Source organism: Neodiprion fabricii, chromosome 4, assembly GCF_021155785.1.
Source record: "Neodiprion fabricii isolate iyNeoFabr1 chromosome 4, iyNeoFabr1.1, whole genome shotgun sequence".
Taxonomy (NCBI): domain Eukaryota; kingdom Metazoa; phylum Arthropoda; class Insecta; order Hymenoptera; family Diprionidae; genus Neodiprion; species Neodiprion fabricii.
In genome coordinates, this window is record NC_060242.1 from 38771209 (window position 1) to 38785235 (window position 14027).

At 35.9% G+C, this 14027-nt stretch overlaps 1 protein-coding gene and 1 long non-coding RNA gene across 2 annotated transcripts in view; one reads left to right on the top strand and one right to left on the bottom strand.

Annotated features, from left to right (window-relative positions):
• The window catches only part of LOC124181508 (eukaryotic translation initiation factor 4 gamma 1-like), a 35295-nt gene that overhangs the window by 7813 nt on the left and 13455 nt on the right, over nt 1-14027 (bottom strand). The window contains exons 8-14 of the mRNA XM_046568142.1: nt 2905-3725; nt 2595-2699; nt 2078-2395; nt 1223-1444; nt 899-975; nt 409-562; nt 44-308 (exon numbers count right to left, since the gene is read on the bottom strand). Of these exons, the coding sequence (XP_046424098.1) occupies nt 44-308; nt 409-562; nt 899-975; nt 1223-1444; nt 2078-2395; nt 2595-2699; nt 2905-3725 (1962 nt within the window). The remainder of the gene's footprint in view (nt 1-43; nt 309-408; nt 563-898; nt 976-1222; nt 1445-2077; nt 2396-2594; nt 2700-2904; nt 3726-14027) is intronic.
• Nucleotides 6288-10036, top strand: LOC124181526. Its single transcript, XR_006870499.1, has 3 exons — nt 6288-6496; nt 6574-6768; nt 9408-10036. It is a non-coding gene; the product is annotated as an uncharacterized LOC124181526 (long non-coding RNA).

Genomic DNA, 14027 nt, shown 5'->3' on the forward strand with positions numbered 1-14027 from the left:
GTGGAAAACCAGAATCATGTGATCTACACGAAGTAAGACTTACGATTCCGTTTCCTGTCGCTGTTTCGGTCGTCTTTTCTCGGGGTATTCATCGGAGTGTTGTTTAGATGTGTATCTAGACGTTCCGTTTCAGCTTCCTTCTGTATTTCAGCCATTGTCTTGGGATTGCTGTCGTCTCTTCTTGGTACCCATTTGTTCATCCTCAACTCAATCACATCTTGCAGCATGAACCGCACCCTCGAACTAACTTTACCTGCAGATTTGCGGTTAACAATATCCAGCATTTGTTTGAAATAGTCGCTCAAATTCTGAAATACGAGATATGTAAATGTTAGTAACTTGCATTATAAGAAAATCAGAATGTGCACAATTTTATAGTCATATTATGTTTATGCAATGAAACTTTACTTGACTCTTAGATTCCAAGTCCTTTCCAATTGTACTAAGTAGCTTGCACAAGCATTCTAAATTTTCTTCGTCGATCTGAGCGAGCAAATGACGTATACATCTGTGCATAATATTTGTCGTCAACATTCCTTGTTTGAAAAGTTCTCCTATAAACCTGCAAGGTAAATTTGAAAAAAAAAACGTCATGAAATAACGATGGGAAATTCCATTGTGTAATGATGTTGATAGTCTAGATATGCGTCAGCCCTGTTGAGCTTTACAACCATCACAATCAATTTGGTATAAAAATAGTCATCATTGCAAAATAAGTAGCGTGAAATTTCTCAGAATTATTCTACCAGATTCAATTTTAAGTAACTTATGAAGAATGATCATTATGAAATAATTTTACGAGTCGAGCGTATAATTAGACTCAAAGGTAATGAAATAACATGCTATAAAAGTTCTAAAACTATTAGATTAGTGTGAGGAAATGTAGCAGTTTTTTCACCTGATGTTACCAACGGATTTGACACGAATTCTTCTCTCCTCTTCGTCCAATGCCGCCTGTAGCTCTTTCTTTTTTTCCTGAATATAGAAAACGGCAAACATTTACTCATGCATACTTTTTGCAATCGTACAACTAAGCAAATATAAAATCAATCTCAGAATCCTTTTGACAATAAAAAAAACAGTGAAACACTTTGTCGTGCCTCTTCTCTCAATAAATGATCATCATGAATTAAATCACGGGAAACAATTAATTCTTTTTCATGTTACGTAAAAATTCACATAAGATGTGCACTAACATTATAAACAGTAAAAAAAAACTTACTGGATCTGTACATTCGTCAATCTCTTTCAGTTTCACGGCTTTGACAGTTTCATCGACTGTATTCTTCTCAAATTCCGTTTGACAACGGGTTATGATTAGTTTTCGAAAGTTGACGTTGCTTTCTTCTTTGCCTGCCTTACTATCGGAACTAGAAACTTGCATCAAAGCAAGTTCCTTGCACATGAGAGCATATGCTACAGAAAAGCTGGGTTCGTCAACTGCCTGTTGATATCAGAAACACAAGTTTTGTATTAGTAAAAAAATTCAAGTTAGGTGTAAGTAAAGATTGAAGATTTATAAACTATTATTTAGCTATCATAAGCTATCCACACGGTGTAATATAAGTAATTCCGCATGGAACGTTATTGAATGAATAGTGAAAAATAAATTCTTATTTTATTACAAGTTACAAGTAAATTACACAACGTTTCCCATTGTTTGATATTTTTATCAGATAAACGCTATAGTAAAACCACAAACTGCGGTCTGTACTCAACCACATTATTGTACTTATTTTCATCTGATTGTATAGTTTCAGGAAATAAGTATCAGTATTTATGGTTAGAATAGATACGCAATAGCGGTAAGCTTTTTTCGATACCTTTTTTTTCACAAATGTATCAGCATTAGTGTCAAGATAAAGAAATATTTTCGATTCAATGTTATCATCGTGGTATATCAGAATGTGTTTTGCAATCATGTAAAATTCAGAAACTCTAGTCTGACATACACACACATATCTCATCACTAGCACTACGATTTCAGTGTATGTACAATTTTGATGGTTTAACTGTCCCAGATTAAGTAAGTAATTATTTGTTTTCTTTTATCATACAAATAACAATGCGTACTTGCCTTTTCAAAAACTAGATTAATGACACCTTGCAATTTCTCTTGCGAATCAATTTGCAACGCTCTAACTTGGTTCACTAACGTATTGAATTTTTGTGGTGTTAATTTATTCAAAACTCCCCGCACTCTCTTGTACAGAGCTTCTGTTTTGGCATCTTCTTCTACATTATCACTAACACCGCTGTCTTTTAGACGACCCGGTTTCCATGCATTTTCTGTTTCCCTTAACTTAACGTCTTCTCTCAAGGATAAAGATACATGGATAACTGGTTTGGCATTTTTGGGTTTGCCCTGTTGGCTGCCTCTCTTAGGTGGCACTGGCTGTAATAAGAACAAGAACAAAACTAGATAATTAACATGTTCTATTACCTCATTAAACAATTTTTACAACACACGCATTTAATAAACATCCATACACATAAACCTTGTATAATTATTAGATCTAGTACTACGTTGAAATGAAATAAACAAAGAGTTGTAATATAGTTATTGATGGAAAATATTCAGTAGATCAACTTACACCTCGCATACTTTGTGACTGTTTCCCAAAAGGGAATAGGAAAGAGTCGTGCCTGCCTCCAATACTCGCATCTTTCAATTGCCTTAGATCCATTGCACCACGATTCTGTAAAAATGACAATAGTGAATAAAATTCATATGCTAAAATACCCATTTGTACAAAAAAAATTAGCCTGTATTTACGAATCATTGATAATAATACTAAAATTTAATTTTATTTCAACAAAGGTCGAAGTAACGCTATTATAACACTGCAACAATACGAATTTTCGCTCGTGCAGTAAAACTGATTACTATTAACAGCTACTTACTCTAGAGTTATCTTTCAAAACAACTTCCAAATCCGGCAAATTCAGGGGCTTTATTTTACTATTTGGATCGTTCTGAAGCTTGATTAAGAAGTCCCGATCGTAGACTTTCTTCCCACTCTTGTTCAGCGGACTCCATTGGTCGTCTTTGTAATTGTATTTTAGAAGAGCAGGACCTTTAGGCGTGTTTTCATTTGGATCGGTTTCTTCATTCTTATCGTCTTCTTTCTCTATAATGGGAATGCTATCTTGCTGTTCCTCACTGGGATCACGGAGAGCAGAAACTTTAGCATTTTCCTCATTTTTCTGAGCTACTATAGCAGATTCTATTTCAGAATCATCGACAACAACGGCGTGGTCTACAACGTCATTGGCAGTGGTTTTAACAGGCATTTTACCAACTTCCTCTATTCTGTCTGTATCCTCAATTGTCGGGGTCGTTTCCTTTAAAGATTCTTTATTATTGTTAACAATTGACGGCAGTTTTTCCGCCGTTGGTGTTTGAACTGGAGTATTGTCTTTAGAAGCTTCCGGCGTAGCCTGTTCAATTTTCAGAGCAAGCTTGGTCTCTGCTCCTTTTTTAGACTCGATATTTTCTTCGTCTTTAATATCCTTAGTAGATTCTTTTCCAGAGTCATTAGGAAGCAGTGATTCCTGAATCTCTTGCTTAACCACCTCTGGTTGTTTAGCTTCGGGTTTTGCAGATGGTGCGGTGGGCATAAATGCATCCATCTCGGTGCCCTCTTTTTCGGCACCTTTGCGGTTGATAACGTCCCTATTCTTAAGATGACTTCGCTTATGCTTTTGCTTCTGTGTGGCTTTACCTATCAGATAGAAACAGAGAAAGAAAACAATCCCGTTGAAATTGCCGCAGCATAGAAACACAGTGTGAAAATCCTTATGGCATATATTTTTCAGATTATCAAATATCTGTCAAAGACTTTTCAGTCCACTACTTTCATTTCTTTTTAATTTAATCATCATACAAATTCATAAAAATTTATCAAACGGTTTTCAAACCTTACCGAATAATGTGCAATTTATTAAAATACTGGTCTAATAATAATACAGGACTGCAATGTCAATTAGACAAGGTCTGAGGTGGAAAAGTAAAGCGAGTAATACCAAGTAATACCCAAAAATACCTAATTATAAATGTTACCATACCAAGTTTCCTTTCGATTTAGGAAAAATGTAGATTTGACACGTTGTAAAAGTCAGATTTCAACTCTCAAAATGAAATGCAATCAAATTCAAAGCAGTTTTTGCAACTTGGATGATTAATTGTTTGTCAAAATGTTTGGAATCAAGTTAGAAACTTCTAAATTATTAAACAGAGATAAATTGTTCACGATATGACTGATTTTTATTAAGGGATACGACATATAATCGTCTTTGATTTCCAGCCTGCGTAATGGTAGAAAACAAACTGATAAATAGCTGTAAAAATCCTCAATCTTGGTTTATTTAAACGGTCTTCGATTTTTTCACTTATTTTTATCAAGTACTTTAGCAATTTCTCCAGGTTTGAACAACGAAACTAGGATAGTGTACCATGATCTCTGGACCCCCGTCTGTTGCGACTCCTAGATCTTGAACTACTGCAGGCTCGGCCAGCGGTGTTAGTTCTTCGATCACTCATGTTGTGTTATTTTATATATTCTAACAATTTCTAATACGATATTTCTTCACCATATTTAATTCTTCGAAAAGGAACGTTGAATTAAACGAATCACAGCAGAAGAAAAAAAAAGAATAATAAAAGATGAAATAAATAGAATTAAAATTTCTTTAAATGAAAAATAAATAATAATTATCGCAGGGCGGTAGCAACAGCAGTTGGAAAAAAATCAAATCATTACAGCTCGAATTTCACTGGTCGAAATCGGCACTGAGTCAGTGTTTTATTTATAAAACTACCGAGAGATCGTTGCCAGCGGTAATGATATAGGAATGTTAAGAGTCCGTGTACAAGTAACAATATGTAATATATTAAAATATGAGAAAAAAAAAAGTAAACCGCCGTAATTAAACTTTATTAAAAACCGCGTCAAAATTCAAGTTCTCTTGGGTTTATCCAATTGATTTCCCATCTGCGTTCGCAATGATTTTCGAGAATTTAGCTGTCTGACGATTTTACGTTTATGTCATTCAACACTTCGTATAAGCAGTATATTTATGATATAGGTTTCGAAGTATGTTATTATTATTATTGTTATTGCTATTATTTGATATTATGTCGAACCGCAATTCGTGACGTCGTTTCAAATAATGTATTATCCGGGTAAAAGAAAACTCCGGGTTTTTCATCAGTCTTTCCTGAAAATATTTTAAACTTTGTGATTTTTATTTTTTATTTTTTTATTTTATTTTATTTTTTTTTTTGTTTTATTAAATCTTCTGCCTCTTTTTCTCTTATTTGTATTAAAGAAGGAACAAAATTTTCCTCTTCTTTTGATCGTTCAAATTAAAACATGTCCAATAAATACGTAACGTGATGTTGAAAAGCTTTTAAAGCGCCAGCAGCGAGAAATGTCCACACGAAGCTTTCTCGCGTCTATTTTAACACCGAACTGGCGCAAAGCAAGACGTAGGACGGTTAAATTTCTTAAATTAGTTCACTCGAAAAGGAGGAGGAGCAGGCGCATTGCGTCTAACCTCTAAACTTCTCGCCAAGCGGTTCAGTTGTAATAAATGGGAAACCGTTTCGATTTAAATACGTGCGACTACATGAATATTATTATTATTATATATTTTTCTTTTACGTACAATCTTTCGAGCAACTGATTAATTTCAAAGACGCGTTATCGTTAACGACGGTTCGCGATTTATTATTACACTTCCGTTAGAAAATAAGCGAGTTTTAATTTTTCTCTTCCTGCCTTCCCACCTTTCTTTCTTTCATTCATTCTTTCCTTCTTTCTTACTTCCTTTATTTATGCATATTTCACGGAGACAGATTATCAAACAACTTTCAATTTTCGCCCCAAAGGTACAGTTGAATTTGCGTGTGTTCGCATACAATTAATAAAATTTTTCAACGCTTCGGGAGAATGAGACAGGGAGAGGCAAAGAAAGAAAGAAAGAAAGAAAGAAAGAACGAGAGGAAGTGAAATATAAAAACGTTCGCACGTCAAATAATTATGGTTCAATCTAGAATCTAGAATCCAGTCGATAGACAGATGCTCGTGCGATCATTTTATCGGACCTTGATGACACCTGTTGGCGAAAAGGGAGAACTAAAATTGTATCGGGTGATCATCAAATAAGGTAGCTAGCCAGCTGCTTAGCCGCACCAACAATGAAATTTCAAGATGAATCACCGCAATGAAAATGTCGAGCATGGGTTAGGCGTGTATATGTAGAAACGACGACGAAGACGATTGCGTAACCCGAGGTCTTCCTCCTCCGCGCGTTCGCTACGACGTGCATTTGTTTCCAATTTCAACGGTTTCGAATTATCATTGATTGCATAACTGAATTCCTCAATCGATGCATACGCGTATCATGAATTACCTCTGCATACACTGATATGTGAATTAGATGGTATAAGAGATGTGAAATTAATTGAAATCAGAATCACCATCTTACGTATGTACGTCTCTTTATATCAGGGTATTTACTGCATCACTGTAGTCTCGATACGAGCTGATACGAGATTAAAATTTTCAGCTTCGTTGTGATAATTTATCGACAAATCAACGCTACGTTTGTGTATCATCCGGTCTTGGAATTGTACAGAAAAGAAAAAAAAATAAAAAAAAATAAAATAAAAAAAAAAAGAACAAGGATAAAAAAAAAGAAAATAAAAATGACGCCATGACTACGCACCGATGAACGATGTGTCGTTAATATTCATAGAAACAGGTAAACTGCATATAAGACGACTGTCCTAAGCACAACTCAGAAAGACTCGCATATGTTATTTTCTTGAATAACCATTTTCTACGTATTGTATAAGAAAAAATCTCGAGTTTATAAGAAATGTCGCTTCTTTTTTTTTACAGTATGTGTATCGTGTACGTAATCGTTTTAACACGAAATACCGCGGTATAGAAATTATGACGACAATAGCGATAAGTGTGTTGGTATATACGCACGTATAATGTACGGACAAATAAGAACGCGATAAACGTTGACGCGTCTTTTAATGTATCTCATAAAATTTCAACGTCTTATCAATGACAAATTCCTTGGGTCACGCTGTTATCGTTTTGATATCCACTCTTGACCGCATATTGCCGCGAAAATATCACGTTAACGTATTCATTAGCATATTCCTCGGTCATTCGTCAAATTTGAATGATCCCTAGCGATTTCATTTCCATTTCTTATGCATTGTGCGAATTATATTCTTCTGATTGTATGCAATATAGTAAGACACTGTCGAACGTTGCGAGAAATAAATTTGAAAAGAGAGGGAAAAATAGTTCCTTATAAAAATTTCACAGCTTTACTTTAAACGTCTTTCTCACAGGTAAAATTATTCAAGATATAGATGCAAGTTTTCAAAATTGAAAGTCACACATGATACGGCAAAGAATGATTTTATTCCCGTTTTTCCCCGGAACGAATATTTCTTAAAGAACTCGACATAGAGACGTCATATCACCTCTTTAAAAAAGTTTTGCGAAGTTAATCAGGAACAATAAACTTCACGATAAGCGTTGGAAAATCTTATCCTAGTAATTGTTCTTAGGATGAAGTCGAAAGGTTGTCTTTTCCACATTATGGGTGGATCAAATTTTCAGCATACATTGATAGACTGTATCAAAAATATCGACTGTTTTTTTTTTTTTTTTTTTCAAACTTCAAATCGAAAATATTGTTCGCAATGACAAAAAAGATTGCTGTTCAAGTTTCTTAATCTTAATATTTAGAGGTGTCTCATCGCGATTTTTTATTTCCCACTTCAATAAATGGAAATTTTTTGTTCTTCCAACTTCAAAATTTCATAACTCGTCAACGCGTTGGTATATTGATAAGGCCGGAACGTATTTTTTGTAGAGAATTGTACGCTCTATAAAAAAAAGCTCTTTTATCATTTTATAATAAATCTACTCTTTCAAGCTATTTAAGGACTTTATATTCATACATATATATTTATATATACGTATGTGTATGTAAGTATTGAAGTACTCAATCCGTTAGCTAGCCACCGAAGTAATTTTGTTGTATGCAGGTTATTCACAGTGTTATAATAAAGAAATAAAACAAAATATAAAAGTTACGTAACGTGCGCCGCACCTTAATTTCTGCAATTACGCGTGCAATGAGAGGTGAATTTTATTCGAGAAATTTCTCTCTCTCTCTCTCTCTCTCTCACGTTTCGAAATCGGGAATAATCATTATAACATATCAAATGCAGACTTTGAAGGTATACGTATAACGTAGTATCGCTAGAAAGTAGTTTGTAAGTATAACGTAATCGTCCGATAAATTATAAATGTATAAGTGACAATTTTGTGATTAAATGAATTGCTATTTACAGCCGTCAATGATCGCTATAAACTACAGATAAAGAAAACTTGAAAACAATCCGTAATCTATGAGTCTGCAGCGATCTATTATTTAATTCTTAACGCAACTCTGACGACAGTCCTTTCTTTCATTTTAAAGGGCTCCGTATGTATGTACTCGTACATGAATTTAACTACGGCAATTCAACAGTGGACGATAAACAGTTGTCAAACAAATCGACGGGTAACGTTGTTTCGAAAGGGTTTAAAGAATAATTCATTTCCGTCAGACATACACACACACACACACACACACGCATTTATATATATATATATATATATGAACAAATGCGCATGTGTTTCCACGATTCAGTAATTAGGTATATAAAACACATTCAACCGAAAAATACGAAAACGTAAACAAAGAGCACGACATACGATTACGCACCGCGGGAAATATATTCATCATGACGTTTAAGTGGTTTTATCATTATGCAACAATTCATCCAACAATTTCTATCATTCAATACTTATTATGCACAATCGGATACCAAAGGTAGTGAATTTTAAAAAATCATTTGCCAGATAAATTATATAGGTCAAATGGCATGTTTGCAAAACTTCTTACACACCTATATAGTTACAGGGATAGTCGTCAAACAATAATTAGCATCTTGGCACGGTTCCTAGTTGTGCGCTCTAAGGTAACTCAATGAATGACTCAAACCTGACAATTATTTGACAAGAGAGAGACAAAGAGAGATTTCCTTTTCAAATTATACATCCCATCGAATGCTAAATTTTGAACCGACTAACGACCCAAGAAAGTCCAGTAGGGGGAACCTTTAGCGCAGAGACCGAGGGGCGAAGGCGCAGGTAGGCCACATCGTAAACGTGGACACGGTCTCGTCGGTATGCAAAAAAGAGAACCTTGCTCTCTTTTTTCCCCCGCTCTGAGAAGATAAGCGCACATATCCAACGAATCTCACGGTGCAAAATCACGAAAACTTACAAATATCTGAATAACAAGTACACATGATGTTACAGAATGCGAAAAATCATTCTAGCGAATGGATGGATGGTTGGTCAGTTTCTTGAAATCATACAATGATTTCTCCCTATAATATACTGAGAAATAATTGGCGGACCTGTTAATGGACTGGAAAAAAACTGGCTGTCGCTATGCAGAAATCAAGAACTGTAAGTATGTGGCTCGCGGCATTTCATCGTCGACTCGCAATCGCAGAGAGTGAACGGGGCTTACGTACGGCCATGACCTCGTCCGACTACCGTGCCTCCTCAGTGTCTGTCTGTCTGGGTAGACACCGTTTTCTGTGCCTTCTTGTCTGCCTACCTGCCTGTCTACCTACCTGCCTACCTACCCACCCTACAACAAAAGCCTATTTGCGACCTTCTCCAAGTGTCCAATTCATCAAAGTAACTGTCGAACCGCCCCTACTGCAACAAAATTTCCAGAAAACGAAATACAGCCGACCCGAGCCTTCGATGAGCCGATAACTCATTTCTAAGAATCGTACACGACGCTTCGAATATTCGTATGACATTCAGATGCGGAAAATTTCATGGAACACGTTTCGAACGACGAAAATGATCGAACAAAGAGAGATGAAAAATCTATTGTAGATACCCTGATGTATGTATGCGTGTATATATTTATAATTACAACATCGTCGGGATGGTACAAGAGATGCGGTTTTCGACTAGAATCATTTTTACCCCTCACACCCAGCCGTCCGGCACTCTCTATTTCTAGACGGAAACACTTGGTTTTTCCTGTTAAACGGATATGCTTTTGTATATATATATATATATGTATATGTACATCTAGCAATACCCCGTAGAGCGCATACCTCCTCCTCAACAGCAGACAAAACCTGCCGCAACGTGCAGTCCCTGCGGATTTATGAATATACGACCTACCTACGAGAAAGTCGCAGAAAGGCAGGCAGCCAGGTAGGTAGGTAGGTAGGTAGGTAGGTAGGTAGGTATGCGAGGGCATTGCGATTGTGTACACAGAAATAAGACTGCGAATGGCGGCATTTGGAAATATATTCGTTCCTATCGAGTCGATTTTCGAAGGTAAATAATGCCGCACGGATAAAAGTTCAACAGATATTTAAACAAATATTAAGAAGAAGAAGAAAAAAAATGGCTCTGATGCGTACTGACGGAATTATTCCTATTTCGGGTGTGTGTACATCCTGAAACTTGTGTGTACATATATATATATATAGTACGCAGTACGGACATGAATTCTTAAAAGGTATGCAAGTCGGGTTGGGAAAAAGTTCTTAAGCCTTGATCGACAGCTAAATGATAAGTAAAGGTTTTTCGGTCAGTTCGGAGTAACCAAAAACCGAACTAAAGGAATATTAACATGGAAAAAAGGGCCGAGACAAAGGGTTCGAATCAGGTCGGACCGCATTCTCTAACCGCTCTAACCGGCACACGAGGCCGGACCATCCAACATGGCGTCGGCTCTTTTAATGGTTACACAAGATGGCGTTTGCTGCATGTATTTTCAGGCTACCATATGCTCCGAAAATCGCAACATCGTTAAGTTTCGCCAATTTAGTTCGAAGGTAAAGATGAAAGGACAAAGAAAAAAAATAACAAAAGTGAAGCGGACTTTTGTGAAAAATCATTCACGCGATTACCTGTGCCGATTGAAATGTTGCAACAGCGGGAAATAGCGTGGAAACGAGTCTTTGCACCCCACCCACGTGGTGAAAACGTGGCATCCCCTTTTTCCGGTTCTTAAAGGGCGAACGACACGAAGAATCGAACGTTACTTTGACTTTACGGGATTTGCATTGTTTTAGAGAAATCAATATCAAACAACGAAAGCTTTGCGTTATGAAACAGAGACAGGCGGGCAGGCAAGCATCGGGAACGATTCACTGATTTCGGAGCAACGATTCGATGGATGGACGAAGATACTTGGGCGTGTAAACGTTTGCCGCTTCTACTTTGAACTGTACCGGCTTAACGCGTTATATTCATGGGATGAAACAGATATGATTACCAGAACGTTGGAACGGATTACAATTGAATACATACATGTTTATGCGAAGATATCCTTGGGCCTCGTTGACTGCTTGTGTAACACGTTTTAACAAATTTACGCACACTTCTCGTACGTCGGGGAAGAATAATTATTTCGGTAGGAAGAGAAATAAATATGATGGGGGGGAAAAAAAAAAAAAAATTGCCGAAACCGTGCGACGACAATATTTTATCGTGAAATTCTTTCGACAAATTAAACCACTGAACACTGCGTCGTCGTTCTAATATACGATTATAGGTATAATATAAAAACCTCGAGTATATGTGGATAAGTGTAAATACGTGTATAATTTAATAATAAATAGGTAAATCACACTTGTAAAAACAGAACTAAAACAACAATGTAAGCAAAACACGCACACAAAGTGTAAAAATTACGACAAGAAACAAAGAAATGGAAAAAAAAACCACAGCAATTTCCAAAAAAACAAAAAGATATTACTTTTCTCCGACTTGAACGTAGGAAATTGGTGTAAAAGGATGGTTTCAACTTGGGTGTATAAGAGGCTAAAAGGAGTATGATTGTGATTACTTTTCGTTTAAAAACTAGGTGCGATAAAATAAGCGTAATTTGTTGTATTTCAAGGGATCTTGTATTGGAACTTGGGACGTTACAAAAGGGGATGTGTAAAAATTTGTTGGAAGAAAAAGGGGGTTGCAGGAGGTTTGAAACTTAGAGAGGTACCGGGTACCACACACAGCACGTGCCGGCCGTTACAAGGCACTTGGAATTCCCGGCTCGAAATTTCTCGACATCTCCCAACCGTCTACTTCGGCTCTTTTCGTGTCTTTTCGGTATATTGACGTCACGTCTACCGTCTAACTCTCCCCCCTCCGCACCCCGCCAGCCGATTGCTGCGCCATGTCGCGTCGTTTACCCGACACCCTGCGTTTCTATGTATGTATAAATGTTACCGACCGACTGGCCGGCCGGCCGGCGACAATTCACGAAGGCCTCGCCGATATGCTTCGGAATCAGGCAGGAATGTATAACTTTCATTTGCGCAAACACGAGATTAAAGCCGTAACACGCGGCTGCTCACGGGATAAATACGGATTGTCTTTCCTTCTGTTGTTTTTTTGTTTTTTTTTTTTGTCCCCTCTTACTTTGCTCCCCCATTTTGTTTATCGCATTTTTTCTTTTTCGCAGCGTTATAATGTATCGCATAATAATAACAACAACAACAACAACAACAACAATAATAACAATGACAATACGATCGCAAAATACACGAGTATTCCGGATATTCTTAGTTCAGCCATTTTCCTATCGCCCGTTCATTTCTTCTGCTTCTTCTTCCTCTTTCTCCTTTCTCTTCTCTTTTACGGTTATATGCTCGACACGTGCTCAGTGAGACGACGACACGTTACACGCAGAAAATGTCTCTATTCGAGATTTGAAAGCCACGCAATTAATTTGCCGACCGTTTTACTTTTTTTTAATTCCATTTTTTGAATTAGATGGTTTGAAACACGAATACGATCGTTAACTTTGTAGAGAAATGATGAAAGGCGCCCTACGGAAATAATGCTAGGAAATTCGGTGCAGAAAAAATTTATATGTGTATATACATATATATATATATATATATATATATATATATATATATAATTATGAATCATGAAGGCAAAATATGTGAAATTTTTATTTGTTCTTGGTCCGAAATGGAAAAATGAAAAAATAATAAAAATACGTTACGGCAGCTATCTAGTTTCAAAATTTCCAGGTCGCACGTACTCACCCTTCTTTTTCCCCATTTTTCTCGAATTTTCACTGTTTCTTTCAAGCGAAATATATTATTAATATATAAAGATCACGTTATTAAACACTTGTAGAAATTTGTTAGTTTCATTCTTCTAGTTTTAAATTTATCCCAAAACCTTTGTTTTTCCCCCGGAATGACGACTTACAAAATCGTAGAATACTCCAGAACGATTGAATTTAAAAGGAGACCGAAATAAACACGAAGAGAATCGGTATAACATTAATAAACAAGTAAAATTTGTATACATAAACTCGACTTACACGTAAAATATTATGCAATAATCTAATCTATATGTTATATTTTTTAAACTTCATTGATTTTAGATACTATTCGGTATAAAATATCACGATTTATTTCAGACTAGACAATGTTACTCACGCAATTGTAAACGTTTAAGGTAGGTTTACGAATTTTGAAATTTAGTTTCTAATTTTATCATGCAACCAACGACGACAAACTCCTTTTACGCGGAATAGACAACGAATTATATTATTATAAATACATACAATTAAAATGGCAAAATGAGGCAAAACGAGTTAGCGATATTATTATTAATTCTTACTCAGGGATTCAAGTTTTGTATATATTATTTACACCGAGTTGCTCAGAAGGAGGAAACAATAAAAAAAAAAAGATAATTAAATAACTAAAAATAAAAAAAATTTTTAAAAAAAATAAAAGAAGCCTTCAGTTTATATTTAATTAAATACGAAATTATGATAAATAATTATATTATGACAATAAATTTAATTCGGTATTAAAAAGGTTGCGCGCAGCTGTTTCGCGTGCCTTTCGTGGCGACGAACTAACTACC